This window comes from Trichoderma asperellum, chromosome 5, assembly GCF_020647865.1.
Source record: "Trichoderma asperellum chromosome 5, complete sequence".
NCBI classification, from domain to species: Eukaryota; Fungi; Ascomycota; class Sordariomycetes; order Hypocreales; family Hypocreaceae; genus Trichoderma; species Trichoderma asperellum.
In genome coordinates, this window is record NC_089419.1 from 908,726 (window position 1) to 931,354 (window position 22,629).

Here is a 22,629-nt window from a genome sequence, read left to right on the forward strand (position 1 = left end):
CAACTCGCATGCGGGCAATTTCCTGTATGTAGATCGGGCCTTACACCGAGGAGTTGCCCGTCCTATAACACGGAATATCGGTCGATTCACCACGGTAGTGTAGAGCTCCCTTGTATGAAGGATACAGACGGGAGATGACAATTGGAAAAGATTATGAAATGTAGAGAAAGGAAAATTGAGATGCGGGGGCCAGAGAGGGATTTGTGAGTTGTGAGTTTTCCGTGTCCCGAGCGTACCCGGCTGGCCTTTTAACAGCATTATGGTCCGATTCTAGGAGAGACGGGTGGGCTTGACAGATTGATAAGATGTGATTGATAAAAATTTGACGCGCCATCAGCCACTAGGCTGCACCCACTTCTGGAAGAGGAGGCCAATCAGATCCCCTCAGCTCGTCCATGTCCCCGCTTTGAGTCTCACTACTCCATCTACCTTGACATCGATTGACCGAGAAGTGCGCAAATCTGCGTTAATTGTCGTTTTTTACATAAGTTGGATGGGTCTCCAGCATGTTGTTGCCTTGTTTGGCCATTAGAGAAGCCGACTACTGCTGCTTGCACGTGTGGCCAGCCAAGGCTCGTCCGAGCGAGCATGGAGGAAAATATGAAGAGAAGATAGTCTCGGTTCGGATCGTATTCGGATTACGAAGAGCAAATGGCGTGAATATCCTTTAATGGCAATAGCCCGTCATGACTCAAATAGCCCAGCTTGAGGACTCAGTTGGCGAGAAACCGTTCACTACTAGCGGTTGCTGCCAAGTCCTGGCTAGAGGGTCTAGAAACTGCTCAGAGATTGATGTGGCTGAAACTGCTTCCCTACAAACTGCCGGATGGACGAATTGTGGTGAATTAAAGTATGTGGTGTTTACCAAGTGAAATCTCAAAACAATAATCTTCCCATTCAAATGGTGCTGTTGTCGCGAGATGCGGCCTCTCACCTTGAAACTTGGGTATATATGCGTATAATGGAGTTATGCACCAATGCGATCAAGCTTGTGGAAGCTATCCACTTCATGGTCTAATCGACATGTGTCTTGCTCTATCCAAGGCGATGTCACGAGTGTTGCTATTTTGCGGTGCATCTTTGTATTTGCTTAATTAATCAGCGATTCGATTCTCAATTGGCGCCATTCCCTTCGTCCATGGCTGATTTTACCCTTCCTCTCACGCTGCCAGCGCGCCCTGGGCGACAGAATGCGTCGCCCTTCAATCTCGCTTCCTCCAACTCGTCAGATACCGAAGATGACCTGCCTTTGCCATTCCCGGCCGCACTCCCACGCACCGATTTCTTAGCTACAGAGTTCCAGCCGGCTGCGTATCTATCAGCTCTCCCCCACCGCCACCAGACCCTGGAAGACCTGCGATCAGATCTACGCGAGCGAACGGCAACCATCAGCACTGAGCTCCTGGAGCTTGTCAATTCGAACTATACTGCTTTTCTATCACTCGGTTCAGAACTGCGGGGTGGCGATGAAAAGGTAGAGGATGTCAAAGTCTCACTTCTTGGCTTTCGCAGAGCTGTCGAGGAAGTGAAGGAAAAGGTCTCCGAGCGCAGAAGGGATGCGGAATCGCTTACCAACGAGTTGCGAGACATACGGTCAGATATTGAACAAGGAAGAGCAATGCTAGAAGTATCGGAGCGGCTCTCCTCCCTAGAAGAAACGCTGGCGCTGGATAGCCTACCTCGGAAGAAAGAGACCACGGAATGGGATGATGATAGTGAAGATGACGAAGAGTTTGAGGAAGAAACCGTTGAAGGGTTGATAGGGAGCCCGCCTTCAAAGCTTTTGGCCTCAGCGCGCGAGTGTAGCCGGATTACGGCACTAATTGGCAAGCTAGATGACAGCAATGCCTTTGTCGCCAAGCTCAGGGCACGGTTGACGAAGTGCCGGAACACGCTACTACTGGACTTGAATAATGCCCTAAAGGAAGCTAGAGCAGCTGGAACAAAAGGCCAGAGCCGGGTTATGGGCTATCTTGGTGTCTATAGAACCCTTGATGCCCAGGGAGATGCCGTCAAAGCTCTTCGCGGCAGATGATTACTGCATTGAATTCCATAAATAAAAAACGTAATGATACCCTGTGATAAAATGTTACATCTAGCCTTGTCTTTTTTTGCATTCAATTGGATATTGTACACATTATATATGTCGTTAATGATTTACATGACGCCTGACAGTGCTTCGACTGTAAGCGTGCTCTCCGCCTCGTTCAACTTGCCATTCAAACTCAGCGCCGGGCCATTTGTTGTGCTCAAAATGACCTCATGAACTTCTTTTGAAACTTCCTCCGAGATCTCGGCACACTCTGCCTTGACCTTCTTCAGCAGCGCTTGGATGTTGGCCTTGAGCTGATCAGGAGTGTGGCCAAGCTGTCCAATTGCCATTCGAATGACGCCCTGTCTCTCACGGTAATCCGCAGCGCCGGCGGAGTCGCGAATCGACTTCACCACATCGTTTACAATCGTCTTCATCCTCTTGCTTGGCATCAGACCCTTGGGACCCAAAATTCTTCCCAGACCGGCCTTGTTTAGGGCCTTTTCGCTATTCTCGTGGCAAATAAGGCGGTCGAAATCAATCTTTTCTTGGCGGATAGCTTCGAAGAGGGTCTCCTCTCCAACGGCGACAGCACCCGCAGCGGTGGCAGCAGTCGCGATGTCGCTACCTTCAGGGCATATGACGGCAATCTGCCAATCGCTCTGAACGGGATGCGGCAGTCTGATGCTGTTTTTTATGACAGGGCCGTTCCTAGCCGTTTTAAGGTTGATGTGAATCTCGTACTTGATCGTAGCGGGAGGTTGGCCGACCTCGATGGCTCGGAGAACTCTGCTCAAGGGTTTAGCTAATCTGCCTCTATAGACCAGATATTACTCCCCAACACCTACCTCATAGCATCGCATAGTGTGTGCTGTGGGAATCCCCTCTTCTCCAAGTTGTGTCGCTTAAAGTCCTTGGGGACAGCCTTCTTTTTCGTCGTCTTCTTTGTCCGGATAACAGAGGCTTGTCGGGACTGAATCAGCGCAGGTGCGAGGAATCGGGGTATCGTCGGCACGACCGGTCGTATTGATGGCTGGGAGAGCGTCAGCTTGGCCACGGAGGCCAAGCATCGATCAATTGGTGCCATTTCTGCCGCTGGATGAGATCGGAGCGCAGCTCGAAACTGGGATTTCTTCGACTGCGCCAGAACCTCGCCATATTCTGCTGCGTCGTGCCTCGGAAATTAGGCTAAAAATTGAACACACGCTTATCGATAAACAAATGTGTGGCACGACCGACGGCCCCTCGTCCAGCTACGGTCAGCCCCTCCATCGTCCCCACCAGAGGCCAAAAATCATTACCTGAGTCACCAGAAGCTTGCTCTGCCTCTTTCCCTTCATCTTCATCTGACTTTGATATCCGAATAAGCCGACAAGATGAAGCACGAGGAGCTCGAGGCCGTTTCCGGCAAGCTGTCCGGCGATTTCCGCACCATTGAGCCTTTCATGAGGGATCTGGACAAGCACCTGACTCTCCGATCCTATCTTGAGGGCTACGCTCTGGGAGAGCTCGAGACCAAGATCTGGCAGACTCTGAGGGCCAACAAGGTTGCCATTGGTGCTATTCGGAGAAATGGTCTTCCCAACTTGACTCGATGGTTCACTTTCATCGAGCAGTCTCACCCTGAGATCCAGGAAGCCACCAAGGCCGAAGCTGCGGCCAAGGCCAACAAGGGTGGTGCCAACTACAACCTCGCCCTTCAGGATACTGACAAAGGCGTCGTGACTCGATTCCTTCCCGAGCCTTCGTATGACACACAAACCTCTCCTTCGACCCGCCGTCCTTGTTCTTTATAAATTTTCTAACTCCTTTTTGCTAGTGGCTACCTTCACATCGGACACGCCAAGGCTGCCCTTCTCAGCGACTACTTTGGCCATGTTGCTTACAAGGGCCAGATGCGCCTGCGACTTGACGACACGAACCCCGACAAGGAAAAGGAGGAATTCCAGGATGCCATCGTCCTCGATTTGGCTCTCATGGGCATCAAGCCTGACAGCTTGACCTACACCTCCGACTACTTCGACTACCTCTACGATATGTGCAAGAAGTTGATCTCCATGGGCAAGGCGTACGCCGATGATACTGATCAGGAGACAATGCGCAGCGAGAGAATGGACGGCATCCCCTCAAAGCGCCGTGACAGAACTGTTGAGGAGAATCTGCGAATTTTTGAGGAAATGAAGAACGGTTCCCAGGAGGGTGTAGCACACTGCATTCGCGCCAAGGTGTCTTACGACAACCCCAACAAGGCCATGCGCGACCCTGTCATTTACCGATGCAACGTCGACACACCTCACCACCGTACCGGCACGACTTGGAAGATGTACCCCATGTACGATTTCGCCTGCCCGGTGGTCGACAGCCACGAGGGAGTTACTCACGCTTTGAGATCCACGGAGTACACCGATCGAAACCCCCAATATCAGTGGTTCATTGATACACTTTCACTGCGTCAAGTCCACATGTGGGACTTCTCCAGAATCAACTTTGTTAAGACGTTCTTGTCCAAGCGTAAGCTGGCCAAGCTGGTTGATGCTGGAAAGGTTTGGGGCTGGGATGATCCCCGAATGCCCACCATCCGTGGTATCCGAAGACGTGGAATGACCATTGAAGCGCTGCGCGACTTCATCATTAAGCAGGGCCCCAGCCGAAATGTTGTCAACATGGACTGGACTACTTTCTGGGCCAACAACAAGAAGGTGATTGACCCTATTGTGCCCCGATTCACAGCTCTTTTGAGCAAGGACTTGGTCAAGGTTACTGTTGCCGGATCTGAGGCTCCCTCTGGCGTTACTGTGGAAGAGCGACCAAAGCACCCCAAGAACGCAAGTGTTGGTCTGAAGAAGGTGATTTTCTCGCCTAGTCTCTACATCGACCAGGCCGATGCCAAGAGCTTCAAGGCAGACGAGGAAATTACTCTCATGGGCTGGGGCAACGCCTTTGTTAGGGATCTCTCGGCTTCAGCCGAGCCTGTCACAAGCCTGAAGCTTGACCTTAACTTGAAGGGAGATTTCAAGACAACCGATAAGAAGATTACTTGGCTGTCTGCTGAAGGCTTCAAGCTGGTCCCTGCTGAGCTGTGGGAGTTTGATTATCTCCTGACCAAGGATAAGCTTGAGGAGGAGGACAACTTTGAGGACTTCCTGAACCCCAACACAGCGAGTATGGAGGATGCCGTTTGCGACGCTGGCGTTGGTGAACTGAAGGCGGATGACATTATTCAGCTTGAGCGACGGGGATTCTACAGAGTGGACAAGGGCTTGAACGACTGGGCACCCGGTGAGGCTGGATTGAAGGGACCAAGAGTTGTCCTGTTTAGCATTCCCACCGGAAAAACTGGGCCTAAATAATTTTGCGTAGTAAAATAAAAATCATGACTGACTGGAAGATGAACTGCTATATTCCTTGCCAAACCCTTTCGCGAATTGCTTTTTCCAATGTAGTACGACTCTGGGAAACGAGCTACTCTATTGCAATAGTCTTTGTGACCCAAACAGAGTTTAACTTGAGTTTTGCGAGGCAATACGGTATGATCTGATTAAGAGTATTACCAAAATTGAGATAAATATGCACTGCAACGGATGGAGACTGGACCAGCGACCAATGGTTAGCGGGCTTCTGTAATTATGCGACTCATCTGCCAATACTCAATCATGACTGCAGATGGCTCTAAGGATAAATCGCATCTATTGGATGGCCTAATGTAACACACGGGCGTCCAGCTCAATATTTCACGCATATTATGCGCCGAGTGTGATCAAAGAAGCGTGTCCTTGATCCACCATTGTCTAGAATCACCGCTGATCCTAAGCGACATCATAGGCTGACCTATCGCCTTTGCTATTCTTCCTGACCAAGTTCGCACGCGTTGCCATTGTAAAGCTCACAACTGTTGTCGATTCGGGCAAGCACCATAACAGACTACATGTAGTTAAGTATGCACTGCTTTGACGTGTTCATCGCCATAGTAAGCCCTGAGCATTTCAATATATGGAGTTTGATCGTAAACTTGCGTTGACTCCATTCATTCAAAATAGCCTTACCACTGAGTTGATAATATAGCTATTACGCATACTATGGACGAGATAATCCCAGAGTGCCTTACATCTGGCAGCTAGACTGCCGCCTTAGATGTGAAACTGGCAGCATCTGTGGCAATGCTAGATTATGAACTCCCGAGACTTCCTCAAGCCCAGGGAAATTTGAATACTTATATTTTGGGAAAAATTGGCCTACACAATGTTGTTCTTGTGTAGTTTTCCAGCGGGGACAACAGGTACAAACGCTGCAGCTAATACTGCGACCAGCATGCTGCGCAGCTCTCTAAATATCCCCTTTTGCTTGATGGTAGGCGTTGGAGGCGGGGCTCCGGGTGTTCCCAGTGATGATCCGTGTAAATATATCCAGCTTGAAGTACATGAAGATAACCTTGGAAAGCGTAACATCCTAGGACCGTCTCAGTTCGTTGAAGACAGCATCAAATTTTGAAAGGCAAAGGCGTCTGTTGGTCGTTATTGATGGATTAGAAGTAATCGAATCGGTGGATAAACTCGTTGGCTATATTCTTCCACTTGTAAAACATCTTCAGCAGCGAAAACCTAATGCCTAAATACTACTCACAAGTTCGGCAAAATCCAAGACTATGAATCTCTTTCAACAGCTTCTGCATATTGAGTGTGATAAAGAAAGAAAACGTTGGTTAGCAGCCCATGCCCTAGTTTTAAAAATTTCCAATAAATAAGTGGCACTAATGAACACAGAATGTTTATAAAGTCTTCAATTCGACAACTCCGGCTATCATAAGATCTCGCAAGAAGATAAAGGCTTTTCTAAACAGATTTGACGTAGAAAGAGTATGAGAGCTGGTCTGCTTCTGATACTCCCAAACTCCTCTACATACAAGAAAAACCCGGCAGTGAGCCTTTCTTTTGCAGCCAACCTTCGTATATGTATGTCTTTTAAGCTGCATCAATCACTCGATAAATGGCCTCTAGCGTAGGTATTCGACTAAATCTTCTGGGAGTAAGCTTAGGCTCATGGTTAAGCGATCTTCCAAACCAAGTAAACTCATTGGAGCCTGTATGTTAACTAGCCATATCTAGTTAATATGGGAAGCCTTAGTCAAGTTATCTGTAATTGGATAAATCCAAGGAAGAGTTGCATGGCGCTCCGGTTGCAGCCAATTGTATTCTAGAGTGATGGTTAATCTGTTTACTAACGACGATCCGATGCATAGGCTAAAATATCGTATGATTCTGTACCGCTGCCAAGCTGAGCTTTTTTGCGGCATCTTGATCTGGGCACGTAATACTGTCCATTGATAGGCTCATATTATACCTAGTTAGCTACATGTAAACTTAAAATAGTAGCTAGTACATATGTATGATCAAGTTAAAACGCTAAAACTACTCGCAAATGTTTGTATCCATCATCTCCGGCATATGATCGCTACTTCCGCGGAAAACTATAGATTTGCTGTAGTTTATTATCTGTTAGTATCCTCCCTTGTCCCCCTTTGTACCGAAGGAAGCAGATGATAAATTGCAAATGCCCCTAAGCTACTAGGCTCCTAAGAGCATATTGACTGCAAGTATTTGGGTTCTATTGTCAGCAACAATTGGCACCGGGGCTCTTGCAAAATCAAAATGAACGATCTCGATTATTAGAGTGCAGACGGTTAGAACTCTTGCCTCTCAGCCTCTAGGATTAAGGTCCTCAAGAATGTTGGTCAGACTTTATGGTTTATTCCAATTTTACACCTGAGAGAACACATCATACAGAGTTTGTAGCAATTCACGGCTCCTCCGCGAGATTCCCTTAATTATTGGACAACATGGATCCCAGCTATGATCCGACTAAAGAAACGGTTTCTCTACTCCTTAGGTCTGGTGTAGCAAAAGCTAAGCTGTCATGGACCGACTTGCTCCTGAAGTCGTTTCTTGCTGGTGCCTTTCTTTCCTTCGGTGCCCTTTTCAGCCTACTTGTTGCTGGAGGGGCTTCATCTCTACGCGCAGCCAACCCGTCTCTCGTTACGCTTATCTCAAGCTTTACCTTCCCAACGGGCTTCGTTATTCTCGTATTTGTCAATACTGAGTTGTTTACCGCCAATGTCTTTGTGTTAATCTTGACCACATTTGCACGGAAGACCAGTCTCTGGGATCTATTGCAAAATCTCGTCTTATCGTATGTCATGAATCTGGCTGGCTGTCTGTTCGTGGCTGGTTTTTTATGCTGGTGGACAGATACCCTGAACACCAACGCGCTTCAAAGCTTTGCAGTCACTCAAGCAGAGGCTCGGGTCAACGCGCAGTGGTCCGCGAATTTTCTCCGAGGTGTTGGTTGTAACTGGCTTGTGGGCTTGGCAATTTTCCTTTCCATCTCAGCACAAGACAAGGTCTCCAAGATTTACGCAATTTGGATTCCCATTTGGACATTTGTGGCCTTGGGTTACCAGCACTGCATTGCTAACTTCTTCCTGGTCCCAGTTGGAATGTTTTATGGCACAAACTTTGGGGTTGGAAAATTCATTTATCAGAGTGTGATTCCCGTTACCCTAGGCGACATAGTTGGCGGCGCTGTTCTGGACGGATTCTTTATCTGGTTACTATACGGCAAAAAGATTATCAAAAGGAATCTCGATGAATGTTCTTCTAGTAGCCGCAACGGCCTACCGTCTTAAGATTCAGATATATTAGGTACCAAGGGTTAGGAGATATAGGAGATAACGTAATGCATAATGCAAAGCAGACCAATTAAGCGGTTGCACAAAGCATTTTCTGATCGCTGATAGGTATCATCAGCATTATAGCTAGCGGTTAAAATACTCTATATGATGATTGTAAACGCTTTCTCCGCAATCTATCTCGTTTTCATATATAATATGTACTTATTAACACTATTATGTCGCTAGTACATCTTTTGTGAATGTTCTTTATGGTCCTGAAGTATGAGCTGATCGGAAGTCTCTATCAACATCACTGAACTTGAAAGGCAACTTAGCATATCGCGTAATTTTTCAAGCACAACGACCTGGCTGCTAGTCGATGCGGTAGTTTTATCTTTAGCATTGCCGACACTGACAGAGATAAGACATCCACCATGTGTAATTACAGATAGCTCGGTAGGCAGTCGCTCACCACCACAGAAGCTGACATCTGGGGGGAAAGGAAACCAGGGTTGATCCGTGTAAGGACCCATTTAAAGTCAGAGAGTTCCGCGCAGCTGTCTTCAACTTTAGGGAAATTGACATTGAGAAAGACATCCGGAGGGAGATACGGAGTCCCAGAAGAGATAATCTTGTTGGTCAGCTGTGCAGCGAGTTGACCGTAGAGGCTACTCCGAAGAGGCACTGGATCAGTATCAAATGCAAGGCGGCCAGTTGAAGCTGCAGAAAACGCAATTGAGGGGATGCCTGCGTCGTGAGCGGCATATGCTGCTGCGGAAACTGTGCCGCTGAATCTGTTGATACATCACAATTAGCTCATAACTCTCTGTGCCTGAGAGCGAACTTGGGAGATATTACGGCAGTTGGACGAAGACATTGGTGCCGACATTGGGTCCCGCTACGGCAAACTCGGGAGCAGAGCCATTCCACAGCTGAGGGCCGAAAGTGTCGATGCCGTATTTCATGGCCGTTACGGGAAATGAATTGACCCAGTTAAGGTCAGGCCGTGTATCATTATGACCAGTGGTGCTGCCGTTGCCGATACAGGAGTTGTATTCGCAGGGTTCTGTTCGGGGTATGGGAGGTGAATCGCTGGAGCCTGAGTCAATTGGCCGGTTAATTATCAGTCAATTGGCTGATATTGAGATATGTGCATGTGATGTACGGGGTATGCATCGCGACATGTATATGTCGTTACAGTTGCTGCTAGGATAAGTCGTGGCAAAATTGAGAAGCACGTACCGGTTCCAGACTGGTTATCTGCTGGTGCAGATAGAACAACATCATGACCAGCCTCATTCAACGCATCATTGAAAGAGCGAAGATACAGCTCAGCCCAGCCGTCGTCGTTGGATTGGACTATGCGAGCGGCTTGGGCGGCCAGCGCCGGGATAACAACAGTAAGACAGGCAGAGGCTTTCATGGCGACGGTGTGGCGACAAACGCGGTGTATATGAGGGGCTAACGCGTCAGTGAAGGCAACTTCATGTTCAACAGATGGCCAGTCACAGGATGAGAGCGAGGATATTAGGCTAGATGTAGGAATAACGCGTTGGTGATGGATGATCTTGGCATTAGAGTTCACATCTCTGAGATTGGTGCCCAGACCACATGTATGGAGCAGCGGTTGTGAGTAAGCAGAGCCAGTGGCTTATAATATGGTATGTAGCCAGGTATAAGCTCTTCTATTAGTGCTATAGAGTATTGACTTCAGACACCACTTTGATCACTTCGTTTCATTCAAGCGAAGAAACAAAGAGAAGAAAGATAAGCTTGCCTACATGGCTATAATTTTAGGTGCATATTGGCATTCAAATGATTTTTGCGCAAGCGTCTGAGATCCATTGCTAATGGAGCTGCGGGGACGCTGATTCAGACATTTCTGACTAACCTGAAGGGAGGTTTACACTGGCACTGAGAGAGCAAAATACAGTAATATACGATTATATAGGCATAAATCCATAAATTTTGACGCTGAATATAAATATAATTTGTAATCATAAGTAGGAAATTATCAATGCAGGATGCCGTGTATTGACATAATGTATTGTAGGTACGAGGAAAGTATGGCGGAAGCCTCATGTAGTCAATATTCAGGTGGCTTAAACTGCTTGAGATTGTGCCTTACAGCGGAGACATTGTGGGGTAACGATTATTTCCGATAACCTGGATCGGTAAATCTTGATAGCAGATTTGATAAGTGCTATTGTAATCATTTTACCGCAAAGCAGTAACGAAATGGACATCTCCTCGAAATGTCCATGAGCATTGATTTGCGCCATCGATCCACTTGTACATCGTTTTCCGAGCTTCTCAAGTCACACTAGGATGAAGCTCTATCTACAATTCGGAAATACACCCGCCGAGGTGGAGGTAAATGTAGTTTTATTAATTGAACCATTTCTCCCTATCCTTAGGTAAACGCACTCTTATTACTTGCTGGGTTGGTTGGACAGCGTGCTATGTGCATAATCGTGATTGTTCCACTGCGACTTCTCTAGCCTCTCAAGATACTCTGAGATAACGCGTTTTATGCACCTATTTGCTGATAAAAGAAAGCTGACATACAAAGCTAGCATCGTGCCATCACCCAAGTCAATCACGACATCCAACCGCACGTGATAATTACATGATTCCTAAGATATATACGATTCTCATAGTTTCGCATTTCAAAACTCCCTCATTTTGTTCTTTTCCAGGATATATAAGCTATTTTCCAATTGATATATTTCAGATACAATGGGAGGAGGGAATCAAATCAAATCCGTTGCTGTCATCGGGGCTGGAGCTGCAGGTAGCTAGAATGGAGCTAAGCATCTAAGCTGACGACAATTACTAATGCTCGCGTTCAGGAGCGATAACGGCGGCAGCTTTGAAAGCCGAAGAAGTGTTTGATGTGATTCGTGTTTTTGAGAGAAGAGAAAGCGCAGGAGGAACATGGTGAGAATTGTTTCCACTGAAACGCAGCATCTTACGGGAATTCTTATACGGCTTCAGGATATACGATGCTGCGGTTCAGCCCAGTCTGCTGGGGCGGCCAGGAGCAACACCATCTGAACTAGACCCTCCTCTGGCAATTCCTAAAACCCTCCCTGCCGTCCTCCCCCCAAATAAACAGGAGCGGTTTTCCAAAACGCCTATCTATGATTCCTTGACGTAAGTGTGCGAGTGTCTTGGCCACTATATAGCCGCGAAGTGCTAACAGAGACCTCGCAAGAACAAACGTACCTGAAATTGCCATGTCATTTTCAGATTGTCGTTTTGCATATGGACCGTTTGCTCCACATCACATTCCGCGTCAATATATAGAGAATTACTTTGCACTACACAAGACAGATTCATTCTTGGAGCTCAACACCACGGTTGAAGACGTCTTGAAGGTTAAACACCGCTTAAATAATGGCGCCAATCAGTGGAAATTGACTCTAAGAAAATACGATGCCCTTCAAGACGCCGATGTCTGGTGGGAAGAAACATTTGACGCCGTGGTTCTGGCAAATGGCCACTATTCTGTGCCAACAGTAAGTTGCTCTCACCGGCAGCTTGCTTACCCGGATGCTGACCATCTTAGATTCCAAACGTCAAGGGCTTGAATGAATACATTGAAAAATTCCCTGGTCGTGTAGTCCACTCTAAAACATATAGATCGGCCAGCAGCTACAAGTCTCAGAGGGTGCTTGTGATTGGCAACTCTGCCTCGGGAACGGATCTAAGTCGAGAATTGGTGTCGACTGCTCAGCATCCCGTTTACCAATCTAGAAGGTCGAAAGCGTGGTGGGAGGGAGATTTACCGTCCAAAGGAATTGAGTGGAAGCCTGTTATATCTGAGTACTTGCCTAATGGCAGAATTCTCTTCGAAGACGGCACGTACTTGGACGATATTGATACAGTGATATACTGTACTGGTTATAAGCCATCATATCCCTTCTGGGACGCCGAGAAGAATGGGCAGCCTCTGTGGGACGACAAGAAAGGAAAACTGGTCAAGAGCTATTGGCACACCTTCTTCCAGGATTTCCCAAATCTGGGTATCGTGGGACTGCCCCGCGTGTTAACATTCCGAAGTTTCGAATATCAAGCCATTGCCCTCGCTCGCCTATTTGCCAATCGCAACCCAGTCCCGCTTCCGCCATTAATCGAACAGCAAGCCTGGGAAGAAGAAAGAGAGAAGGAGAGGCTCCGAGATCATCGCAAATTTCATGACATCACATGGGATAACGGCGAAACCCATGAATGGCTACAGGGGTTCTTCAAATGGTCTGGCCTGGCTACTTTGAACGGACAGGGAAGAACTCCGCCGCCGCTCACAAAGGAGATGGTCTGGGCGATAGATAATCTCAAGAAGTACAAACCTGAGGGAGAAGAGGATGCCAGCGATATTAGCGATTTCTCAGAAATTTACGAATGGATTGTATTGGCACACAGGAAGCGCGATGTTCTTGGATTTATTTAAGATGAGGAAAATATACCTAGGTTGCGATGAACCCTTTTATTGTGTATTTATCTGCCTCCACGATGTATGATATAATAATGACTGCCAACCAAATTTATAATGCCTTGCGTGACTTGAAATTGTAGAGAAGAAGCTGAAGTCGTTCATGAATAATGTCGTGAATGCTTGCTTTGGTCGGGAAGTAATGCTTCTTTCTTTCTTCGTCTCTCTCCTTTCTTTTCTTTTCTTTTCTTTTCTTCTACTTTTTTCTTCTCTTTTCATATTATAAGAGAATAAAGTATGAAGAAGATAATATCGTCCCACGTATATCGCCAAGAGTCGAAATGCTGCCATTGTTGGCTCCGATGCTCACCCAAGTCCAGTTCTTCCCCCTTTTTGCTGCCCTGCGAACCATGCAACGATCTTACTCCTCCTCACTGCTGTAGAGCTCGCGGACTCGACCAGGCTCATTGTATTCGACTTCGTCGATCGGGTCCAAGTCTGCACTGTGTACAAATGAGCGCCAGGCGGGGTCGAGGGGAGAACTCTCGGTGCCCAGGTCCATCCAGACCGAAATCCGGATGCACTTTGTTGTGGTCGTCACGGAGAAGTCGGTGAAGCAGTGAGGGCAGTGGCTGTGCACCTCTTTTCCCGGCGTCTCAAATGAGTCGTTAACCGCCTTGTGGAATTGGCGCAGGTTCTGGTGGAAGGCATCGTTGCTCCAGTCGTCGTCTCGCGGCGGGAAGACTTGCTGGTGCGGGCACACGGACTCGCTGGCGATGAGCTCCCTGGTGACCGGCTTTGACGATTGCCGATACTCGCAGAGGCTCCGGAGGAGGAATCGCCCATCGACGATTCGCGGGATGATCTTGGCGGTGACCATCAGCTTCGTCTCCCATGGGTAGGAGAGCGAATACTGCCGCGCAGCCGTGAGACGCCGCAGGTACTGGCGGTGTCTGGGGAGGAGGGAGTCGCCCATCCGGGTGTATTTCAGCGCCAGCTGGACGTGGCGTCTTCCCAGCTCGTATTCGTCTCCCGGGATCGGGGTCAATGGCTGATTGTATCGCCCGTATCTGTCGGCCAGTGGGCATGTCGGGCGGCTCTGCACTGACGTATCTGAGGTGTCGATGCGGTGGTACCGCATGCACTCCTCGCAGACCCAATGGTTGGGCATATCTCGGCACATACCGGCCAGGTATTCGAACCGCTCTTGTCGGTCCTCGTATGTGTCGGAAGGGAATTGGCCGCGACCGACGGTGTTCCGAATTGCTCGGCAGGTCGTGGCGAAGATAATCTTGTCCGCGGGGGACAGTTCGTCGGTGATCTCAAGGATGAGATCGATTGGCATGTTCAGCAGGGCTGAACGTCGGCTTTTGAGGGAGCTTCGTCTCCCTCCTTTCTTCTCGATTCTTCCTCGGAGTACAGCACTGGACGCCATCTTTGCGGATGAAGACGTGGTGATGAAGTGTTGGTGGTTGATGGTTGTCCAGGTGTTTGTACGTGTTGCAATGTGAAGGCTTGCAACTCGAGTCGGAAGAATGGCGGAAGATGATTAGAAAAAAAAAAAAAAAAGGAGAGGTTCGGGAAGGAAGGCCTAACTTTATACAAGAAGAAGCAATCTCAAAATCAGCAGATGGAGTCGTGAGGAACGCCATCTCCAAAAGTGAGTTTGAACTGAGCTTGGTGGGCCGCAAAGGACTTCGTCTGAAATATTGCATGTAACTCGGTCACTTGTAGCTTATATTTATTTCAGTCTTTTGTACACTGAGATAGTTTTAAGACTTTTAACCTTTTTTATTGAATTTGTGAATAAAAACAAATGTCTTTTAGGCTTTTATGTACATGAAGCTTTACTAGAGTAATTCTCCCAATATCGCAGGGACGCCATCTGTGTAGTACCTGGCTCTTTAATGTTTGTACCAAATAAGGTTTGCCGAACCAAAATTATTAGATATTGATCTCTTGATTTCTTTTCTTTTCTTTTCTTTTCTTTTCTTTTCTTTTCTTTTCTTTTCTTTTCTTTTCTTTTCTTTTCTTTTCTTTTCTTTTCTTTTCTTTTCTTTTCTTTCTTTCTTTTTTTATGTACTAATTAATGCGACATGTAAACATGGGCGTCGTGGCGAAATCATGTATAATCTCGTCAACGTGGTGAAATTTGTGATATTTCTGCCGCTATAGGCTATTAATAAACAGCCAGCGCAGCAAGAATTTTAATAGACAAAACCTTTAACTCAACAAAAAAAGTGTAGTTTTTTCTCATTTTGTTTTCAAGACGTACTGTTTAGCCACCTACATGAGGTACTACTGTAGGTAAACAATAAAAGGGTACCTTGACTGATTCTGTAGTGAATGTCCATGCAAAGGTATTGCCTCCCTACTTGCAACTGGGTACCTACATGTGTATTCACTGCATTTTGACTTACAAGCTCTTTTTTTTTTTATTTATTTATTTATTTATTTTTTTTTTCCCTTTGTAGGTGTGTACGTGCGCGCGCAAAGTACTGCTGTCTAAATACATGTATCATTCAGTGCATTGAGTGGAAACGAACATTTTGCTATATTATAATGGGCACAAATTTTAGATTGCCGATTTAGATAGAAACATGAATATACGTAGCTTATTTCACTGACTCAAGTCTCATTTCTAAAGAACAAAGACAAATATTCTACTAGGTCTTTACTTTATATAAGGTAGCTAGTAAGCTACCTGAGATAGGTACTTGAACATTTACTGATTGTAGAATGAGGAGAGACTCTAGACTAACAATCTAGCACGAAGTTTGTCAATGTTTACTCTTTGCGATGAAATTGATAATAATAATCCCGTTGCCACGACAGCGTATTAGATTAGTAAGGAGTGATTAGAGACAGATCTAACATGAATCCCCCACCAAGGAATTTATATACCATATCTCTGGGCCTTGAAGTTAGGCGTCATCGTGTGATGCTACTGTGCCGGTAAAGATATGCTGCGGCCGCCACAGCATAGGCGGTTGACCTAGATAGCAAGTTAATCCACAAACATCCGCGATATAAAGGGGAGAGCATTGAGGAAGTGCCCCTTACCCATGCTTTCTCGCCAGTGGGCCATAACACCCGGCGACCGCGAAAGACAAGACAGCGCCAAGATGATATCAGTTTCGATACCCCTAATGGTTGAGTTCCTAGAGTTAGCACTTCCTCATCTACAAGACTGACCTGTCCTAGCAGAAGCAAACTTACAATGCAGTATACAAAAAGCAGCCGTAGAGGTCAGCATTTCCCTTGAGATTCCTCGACGTGAAGTAATGGTCGGTTTCGGCAACTCTATCAATCTCCATGGCGATTCTCAGAAACGAATTCTTCTGCACATCATCCTTGTACTCGTCCATGAGCTGCAGCACCAGCTTGCCACGAGGATCTCTGACTTTGTAAATACGGTGTCCGTAACCGAACAAGCGGCGCTTCTTGGCCTTGACTTCCGCAATCAGCTTGGGAACGTTTTCAACAGATCCTATCCTTTCAAATTCTTTGTATGCCATTTCGACGGCGCCGCCATGGAGAGGCCCGTACGCCGACGCCACAGCGGCTACAGTGCACGATAAGGGGTCTTGTAGTGTCGAGGCGGCTGTGAGAAAGACGGCTGTGGAGTTGGTCATGCCGTGATCAGCATTTAGAACCCAAAGGCGTTCCAAGCAGTGCTCAAGCTTGCGGTTGGGAGAGCTGCTGCCTTCTTCCGTCTGGCCCATCATTAGCAGAAGATTACCGATGAATGACTCGTCCGGGTCTGCGGGCGTCCAGTCACGCCCTCGCTTGTGGCAGTACACCAAGGCTACGGTGGTAGCAAGAGCCGCCAGCGTGCGAATGATGGCGTCGTCGGTCTCGCCCATGTTCCCGATATATGGAGGTTTGCTCGACTTGTGGACGGCTATCGTTCCCTCATCCAGTGATGTAAACGCCGAAATGCCAGCTAGAAGCATAGGATGAGTCAATCCATCGCGCCTGGAAGCGGCCATTTAGTACGGACTCATCACGCTACTATGCGCCAGAAGAAGGAAAAAAAGAGAAAGGGATTGCTTACGGAAAAGCTTTGATCACGTCTTGGACCGATTGCGGTGCTTTCATGTGTGAAGCCAGCTTACGGCGAAGATTTATCTTCTGCTCCCTCGTAGGAATCGTGCCCCAAATAAGAAGATGCATCACCTCTTCGTAGTCATTTTGGTGAAATAACTCGTCAATCGGCTTGTCACGATATTGCATATAGCCAACTTTGCCATCACTAGTAAAAGGTCAACATGAGGATTTACAGTATTTGATGCATATACTATTTCTCACAGCTTTTGACTTACATGTGTGTAATAGATGTTTCTGTGCATGCCGTATTCCAGAATCCTCTGTCGAGGATACGAAGACTATTGTCGTAATGGTCCGCAACTTCAGTTCCCAAGCCAGCAGACGTTATTTGGATAAAGTCGAGGGCCTTGACAGAATTGTTATTGATTGGAATGGTGTAATTTCTGCCCGTGCGATTATCTGTAATACTGAGAGTGCCTGTTGAAGGTCCAATATCTGTATGTCCCAAGGTCTTATGGTAGAGCCACACGGAAGAGGTGGCAGACGAATACAAAAACTTCCTCCACATCTTGATCGCAGAATACAGCGATTTGCTCAAGGCAAATGATTCTGACTTTAGACTTTTATTGACATCCATTTTTAATAAGCACTCGATATATTTGCTGTTATTTCTTGCTGCTTGGCGTCACTCCCGAGAGTTGATACACTGAGCATATAACTTATTTCAAGCGAGTATGTTCAGACCTAGAAAAAAGGGGCTATTATTTCCCCTAAAGGCACTACAGATTAAATTGGATAAAAAGAAACAAGGCAAAATTAATACCCCTGAAAATACATCTGGTCACTAAGACGCAAATGGTGATTTAGTAAAGCTGAAAAGTTGGGGGAGTTTTGAGCAGGAGGATTTTCCTGTACGTATCCCAACTTGCCCACCTTTAGTCAGGGTTCCCAATCAAGCAACGTTTAGTAAGACCCTTACTGGATTCCTTCCACTCCCTTACATTTACTACATACCGCCAGTATCTGGGAGCCATTTCATAAAATAATACCTTGGACGTTTTATGCGTGATCTGAGGTGAAAAAAAAAAAAAGTCTATACATTACATGTGCAGGGGTAATCCGGGAGTCAGGCTCTTTATGTTATTAACAGCAAATAAAAAAGTTTCATAGCACCAGAGTGTTCAAATTCCCTGATCATCTCCTGCTTCAACTGTAAATAGGGAGGTGTATTCGTTGAATAGGCTTCAATCATATATATATATGACACGCGATACATATTTGGCTTACGGCAAAGGAGGAAAATATATGGGTGGCATATCATGATAAACTATGATTTTGTAACATAAACAAGCAGCGTCAATTTCTAAATAAGCGTCAATTAATTAAGTAGTCTATATTATAAATGTTGGGACTATATTCTCCCGCATTATCGTGAATGAAAATGTGTAAAATGATTCCTTCCCCAATCCATAGTTAAGCAGCGGTTTGCTTCTCTAATTTTTTCTGCAACATCTCGTCCCGCCAACTGGGCCCTTGTTTCATGATATACCACAACAAGGGTAGTGCTACAATATTCAGGAAAGCGAATATTGTGACTGCCCAGCCGACACCAATGGCTTCAATCAAAGGAACAATGGCAGCAGTGGCACCAGCCCCCAGCAAGCATCGTAGCAGGTTATTGGACGCCGAAACAGTGCCCGCCTTGCCCGGATACAAATCCAGCATGAGGCATGCAACACAATTAAGCGAAGCCGAAAGGCAGAATGCAATGACGAAAAGCAGAATTAGTGGTCCGGCCAAGTTTGTCTTGTAATGTAACGTCCAGCCAAAGCCGACGATGCATGCGCTGCCCAAGAGAATGGTCGGCAGCGCTACTTCTAATCTTGCGCGCTCGATGGGAAAACCTGCGAGGTCGGTATGGCGATTCTTTTCAACCGTAATACCGAGACGAGTTGCGTGGCGTTTGAAGTTTGAGTCGAGCATTCTGCCGCGATTAAAGGCCGCAATCAAGCTGCCCACTCCGAAAGGGATGTAGCACAATGCAATTTGCAGCTCGTTAAAGTGATATATCTTTTGGAATTGCGACGGAATGAGAGAGAGAGTGGCGTAAAAAGAACAGGCAAGGATGGCACCATAGAGCAAGGCAAAGCCACATTCTCGCCGCAGCAGAAGCATGATGCTTGCGAAGGGATTGGGCAATTGATTGCGGCGAGATTTGGTTAACTCGTCACGTTTCTCGTATGGCACAATTTTCCCTTCTTTAAAAGCTTTGCGTTCGATCAAGACGTTTGTGTAGCATCTATTCCATTTCTGAGGGGGGATGGACCCATCGTCGACGATTTTTCGACATGTTTCAGGGAAGAAGATGGCCATTGGGATGGCGATGGCTCCAGTCAGGCCCAACAAGAACCAAAAGACAGAATGCCACCCAGCATATTGAGCAAGGAGACCGCCTATGATGGGCCCCTAGATTCTTGGTTAGCTTTTGATACACAAATACAGGTATATGACGAGCCTAGAAGCCACATACAAGTGTCGGTCCAAGCATAGGGATGGCTGCTGCGTATGCTATATAACGGCCACGGTCGGCAGGAGTCGTGATATCTGTCGCAACAGCGTTAGACAGCGCGACTGTCCCACTGCTACCTGCACTCTGAAAACAGCGCAGCACTAGCAATGCTGCATAGCTGTTTTGTGCGCCCAATCCGATATTTGCAGCCATGTAAAGGATAAAGCAGACCATATAGAGCGGCCTCCGTCCCAGGGAGTCCGACAGCTGGGCAGTAAATGTCGGCGCAATGGCTTGGAAGATTAGATAGGTGGTGATGGACAAATTGACCAAGCTGTTGGAGACATGCAAGTCTTTCGCGATGGTATCGAGGGCTGGGAAATAGATTTGGCCAGATAAGGGGGACAGAAGCGAGGCAAACGAAGCAGTCAGAATGATGAATTTCCTCTGCTTGGAGGACCAGATCGACCACGGCACATTGGTATCTCCTGAAGCCTCTTCTGCCAATCTTTGTTCCGGTACGAAGACAGGTTCGGCGTTTGTCGCGTCTGCCCCTTTTCCATTGCCGCCACCGTCGTGCGAGATTGCCATCTCATCGGCCACTCCCTCTTGAGCCTTGCTTTGCGCCTCCATTGCAAATGGACTGCTGTTTTATGCAAAAAGAATGTTCAGGAGAACATGGGCCTTACCAGATGAGATTATTTTTGCGTAACTGGTTGACACATGCCCTCAACTCCCATTGAAGACTTCGCTGTCACGTGAACCCGGCAAATCAGTGTTTCATCTCTTTTTTAAAGGAATTGGAATTACGTACTTTGCTTGTACATTGTATCATTCTTCCTATCTTCAATTGCTTCTCGCCCAGCCAATCATCCAACCAACGGCAATAGCATGTTCTAGAAACACGCCCGCCGTATGATTAACTTGAGATGCCAATCCGGCCCCCGCCGAACCCGAGTCGATCCCGGTCGTTAGTCAGGCTGCCTAATTGCAACCCACCAGGCGTGGCGCAAGGATAGATGATTTGATCCTATAGGCATCATTTCAACAAGGTAATGCTACTTGCAAGCTTTAGTATGACTCGCATCATCATCCAACTCATTTGCAGTCTCCGGCCTTTCTCCAATATCTGATTGGTCTATTCGGCGATTTGTCACCGGCGGCATGAGAAATTACAACTCCGACTCGGCTCAATGCCCGAAATCCTATCTGAAAGAAGGAGGGCTTGATTCTAGACGCCACATATCTGACAGTAGACTTATCCAAGATGAACACAGCCTTACGTACACTTTAGTAGTAGCTCATATGCACCGTGTGTCAGACCACAGAGCTCGATATGATAACGGTAGGCCTAACGGAAGAGCTTATTACACTAGGCTCTTGTTAATTGCTGCTATGAAGCTCCTAGCTTTGATTGAGGGTTACGGAACATATTTCCTCTTATTTCCGCCTCGTAGTATGTAGCGTGATATGAGTAGCCATTCATAAACTGAATCATTTTAGCCACGGAGGTTCACGCAGAATAGCCAGCAATATTCTACGTCCTAGTTCTACGTCCGAGCTCTCCCACGAAGACCAAGCGTTTTCGCTGCCGCCAATCCATCAATATTGCTGCTGTTATTTTGTTCTTTATCTTAAACCATAGAAAATTATCGCACAATGGGCGTCCCAACAGCACGACTAATCGATCAGAAGCCAGAGGCGCCAAAAGGTGGCGTCGAGATGGAGGTTCTCGTGTTGGGAATGCCTCGAACTGGAACACTATGTGAGCTTGATATTCGTCTTACCAAGCCCTTTCTCATTGAACTTCAGTCCTCTGACTACTTTGTATGTTAGCAATACTCTCGGCGTTCAAAATCCTAGGCTACAAGCCGTTTCACGCGAGCATGATGGATCAATATCCATATCAATTACCCTTATACACAGAGGCATTACAGGCCAAATATGAAAAGACTACTGAACCATACGGCCGTAAAGAATTCGACAAGTTGTTTATGGGTAAATGGAACGTTTCGTGCAACATGCCTGGATCACTATTGGCAGATGAGCTCATCAAGGCTTATCCCAATGCCAAGATAATTCTCACCACCCGTGATGTCGATAAGTGGCAGCGCTCGATGAAGGAGTCTGTCGACGCAGCAGTGAAATGGAAGGCCTTTGACTGGCTGGCCTCCTGGGATTCAGTAAGTTTGTACACGTTATTTGTCTTTCCCTTCTCAGACGTCATATGCGCTAACAGCAATGGTACGCCTTTAGGTTGTCATTGGACCCTGGTGGAAATATCACAAGTATCAACATTCTCTGCGACCCATTCTAGCGCCTAATGGAGAACGGCAGGCATACCTCGATCACTATAAACGCATAAACGAGATAGTGCCTCCGGGGCGAGTATTAAACTTCAATGTCGCGGAGGGATGGGAGCCATTATGCAATTTCCTCGGCAAGGATATCCCTCATGTGCCCTTTCCAAACGTCAACAATAAGAACGATTTCCTTGCCGGGCGTCGCCGACGCCTGTGGATTTTGCTGCGTGTAATTTTAAGAAAATTGTTTGTTCCGGCAGTGACGCTTGTTGCACTGTCATACTGGTTATGGACATCGGGGCTTTACTCTAATTTATTTTCCTAGATAAACTATCCAAAGTAGAGAAGAAGACGCCTATTAACATATGTTGAACATTGCTAGAAATTAATTATAGCCCTGTGAGAGCTAGTTGGGGTAAGCGATAGCCTAAGCTTACAAACATAAGCTATCGGCCCTAAGGTAGGTTATGATTAGATCTGTCTGGAGCTTTACGACGGCATTTGATATCTCTCTATGTGCGTATTCATCTGGGTAGAATGTGGAATTGTTTTAGGATTTCAAAACTGCTAATGAGCTATTTAGGAATAATAATTATCTATATGTACATGAGTTTACAGTGCTACCGGGGCCCTTTC

General features: G+C 46.8%; 9 protein-coding genes across 9 annotated transcripts; 5 read left to right on the top strand and 4 right to left on the bottom strand.

The window, feature by feature from the left end:
- Positions 1–1,058: 1,058 nt before the first annotated feature.
- Positions 1,059–2,225, top strand: TrAFT101_008452 (uncharacterized protein). Its single transcript, XM_024902468.2, has one exon. The coding sequence runs from the start codon at positions 1,139–1,141 to the stop codon at positions 2,033–2,035; it is 897 nt and encodes a 298-aa protein (XP_024762132.2). The 5' UTR covers positions 1,059–1,138; the 3' UTR covers positions 2,036–2,225.
- Positions 2,082–3,172, bottom strand: TrAFT101_008453 (mitochondrial 54S ribosomal protein uL1m). Its single transcript, XM_024901851.2, has 2 exons — positions 2,881–3,172; positions 2,082–2,821 (listed from the first exon to the last, which is right to left on the bottom strand). Exons 1-2 carry the CDS (start codon positions 3,117–3,119, stop codon positions 2,158–2,160), a joined length of 903 nt encoding a protein of 300 aa, XP_024762131.1. The 5' UTR covers positions 3,120–3,172; the 3' UTR covers positions 2,082–2,157.
- An 86-nt stretch (positions 3,173–3,258) lies between these two features.
- On the top strand, positions 3,259–5,420 carry TrAFT101_008454 (uncharacterized protein). Its single transcript, XM_024902467.2, has 2 exons — positions 3,259–3,779; positions 3,852–5,420. The coding sequence occupies exons 1-2, from the start codon at positions 3,409–3,411 to the stop codon at positions 5,380–5,382; spliced, it is 1,902 nt and encodes a 633-aa protein (XP_024762130.1). The 5' UTR covers positions 3,259–3,408; the 3' UTR covers positions 5,383–5,420.
- A 2,339-nt stretch (positions 5,421–7,759) lies between these two features.
- On the top strand, positions 7,760–8,876 carry TrAFT101_008455 (uncharacterized protein). The gene has a single exon (XM_024899832.2). It carries the CDS (start codon positions 7,866–7,868, stop codon positions 8,709–8,711), a length of 846 nt encoding a protein of 281 aa, XP_024762129.1. The 5' UTR covers positions 7,760–7,865; the 3' UTR covers positions 8,712–8,876.
- Positions 8,877–11,371: 2,495 nt separating this feature from the next.
- TrAFT101_008456 (uncharacterized protein) lies at positions 11,372–13,235 on the top strand. The gene is made up of 5 exons (XM_024899878.2): positions 11,372–11,490; positions 11,549–11,636; positions 11,694–11,852; positions 11,914–12,217; positions 12,268–13,235. Exons 1-5 carry the CDS (start codon positions 11,436–11,438, stop codon positions 13,147–13,149), a joined length of 1,488 nt encoding a protein of 495 aa, XP_024762127.1. The 5' UTR covers positions 11,372–11,435; the 3' UTR covers positions 13,150–13,235.
- Positions 13,086–15,014, bottom strand: TrAFT101_008457 (uncharacterized protein). The gene has a single exon (XM_024907965.2). The coding sequence runs from the start codon at positions 14,564–14,566 to the stop codon at positions 13,553–13,555; it is 1,014 nt and encodes a 337-aa protein (XP_024762126.1). The 5' UTR covers positions 14,567–15,014; the 3' UTR covers positions 13,086–13,552.
- A 684-nt stretch (positions 15,015–15,698) lies between these two features.
- On the bottom strand, positions 15,699–17,991 carry TrAFT101_008458 (uncharacterized protein). Its single transcript, XM_024910570.2, has 5 exons — positions 17,457–17,991; positions 17,189–17,386; positions 16,351–17,109; positions 16,195–16,277; positions 15,699–16,126 (listed from the first exon to the last, which is right to left on the bottom strand). Exons 1-5 carry the CDS (start codon positions 17,816–17,818, stop codon positions 16,056–16,058), a joined length of 1,473 nt encoding a protein of 490 aa, XP_024762125.1. The 5' UTR covers positions 17,819–17,991; the 3' UTR covers positions 15,699–16,055.
- A 540-nt stretch (positions 17,992–18,531) lies between these two features.
- On the bottom strand, positions 18,532–20,461 carry TrAFT101_008459 (uncharacterized protein). The gene is made up of 2 exons (XM_024899891.2): positions 19,712–20,461; positions 18,532–19,647 (listed from the first exon to the last, which is right to left on the bottom strand). The coding sequence occupies exons 1-2, from the start codon at positions 20,321–20,323 to the stop codon at positions 18,655–18,657; spliced, it is 1,605 nt and encodes a 534-aa protein (XP_024762124.2). The 5' UTR covers positions 20,324–20,461; the 3' UTR covers positions 18,532–18,654.
- Positions 20,462–21,124: 663 nt separating this feature from the next.
- TrAFT101_008460 (uncharacterized protein) lies at positions 21,125–22,407 on the top strand. The gene is made up of 3 exons (XM_024902466.2): positions 21,125–21,455; positions 21,527–21,873; positions 21,947–22,407. Exons 1-3 carry the CDS (start codon positions 21,350–21,352, stop codon positions 22,316–22,318), a joined length of 825 nt encoding a protein of 274 aa, XP_024762123.2. The 5' UTR covers positions 21,125–21,349; the 3' UTR covers positions 22,319–22,407.
- The last annotated feature ends 222 nt before the right edge of the window (positions 22,408–22,629 follow it).

Coding starts and splice junctions, on each gene's coding strand:
- TrAFT101_008456 (XM_024899878.2), top strand. CDS start 11,436: ATGGGAGGAGGGAATCAAATCAAATCCGTTGCTGTCATCGGGGCTGGA. Junction 11,637..11,693: donor GAAAGCGCAGGAGGAACATG/GTGAGAATTGTT, acceptor ATACGGCTTCAG/GATATACGATGCTGCGGTTC. Junction 11,853..11,913: donor CCTATCTATGATTCCTTGAC/GTAAGTGTGCGA, acceptor AGACCTCGCAAG/AACAAACGTACCTGAAATTG.
- TrAFT101_008453 (XM_024901851.2), bottom strand. CDS start 3,119: ATGGCACCAATTGATCGATGCTTGGCCTCCGTGGCCAAGCTGACGCTC. Junction 2,822..2,880: donor ACACTATGCGATGCTATGAG/GTAGGTGTTGGG, acceptor ACCCTTGAGCAG/AGTTCTCCGAGCCATCGAGG.
- TrAFT101_008452 (XM_024902468.2), top strand. CDS start 1,139: ATGGCTGATTTTACCCTTCCTCTCACGCTGCCAGCGCGCCCTGGGCGA.
- TrAFT101_008457 (XM_024907965.2), bottom strand. CDS start 14,566: ATGGCGTCCAGTGCTGTACTCCGAGGAAGAATCGAGAAGAAAGGAGGG.
- TrAFT101_008454 (XM_024902467.2), top strand. CDS start 3,409: ATGAAGCACGAGGAGCTCGAGGCCGTTTCCGGCAAGCTGTCCGGCGAT. Junction 3,780..3,851: donor CGATTCCTTCCCGAGCCTTC/GTATGACACACA, acceptor CCTTTTTGCTAG/TGGCTACCTTCACATCGGAC.
- TrAFT101_008455 (XM_024899832.2), top strand. CDS start 7,866: ATGGATCCCAGCTATGATCCGACTAAAGAAACGGTTTCTCTACTCCTT.
- TrAFT101_008458 (XM_024910570.2), bottom strand. CDS start 17,818: ATGGATGTCAATAAAAGTCTAAAGTCAGAATCATTTGCCTTGAGCAAA. Junction 17,110..17,188: donor GACGTGATCAAAGCTTTTCC/GTAAGCAATCCC, acceptor GGCCGCTTCCAG/GCGCGATGGATTGACTCATC. Junction 16,127..16,194: donor CCACTGGCGAGAAAGCATGG/GTAAGGGGCACT, acceptor CTTGCTATCTAG/GTCAACCGCCTATGCTGTGG.
- TrAFT101_008460 (XM_024902466.2), top strand. CDS start 21,350: ATGGGCGTCCCAACAGCACGACTAATCGATCAGAAGCCAGAGGCGCCA. Junction 21,456..21,526: donor GCCTCGAACTGGAACACTAT/GTGAGCTTGATA, acceptor TTTGTATGTTAG/CAATACTCTCGGCGTTCAAA. Junction 21,874..21,946: donor GGCTGGCCTCCTGGGATTCA/GTAAGTTTGTAC, acceptor GTACGCCTTTAG/GTTGTCATTGGACCCTGGTG.
- TrAFT101_008459 (XM_024899891.2), bottom strand. CDS start 20,323: ATGGAGGCGCAAAGCAAGGCTCAAGAGGGAGTGGCCGATGAGATGGCA. Junction 19,648..19,711: donor CTATGCTTGGACCGACACTT/GTATGTGGCTTC, acceptor CCAAGAATCTAG/GGGCCCATCATAGGCGGTCT.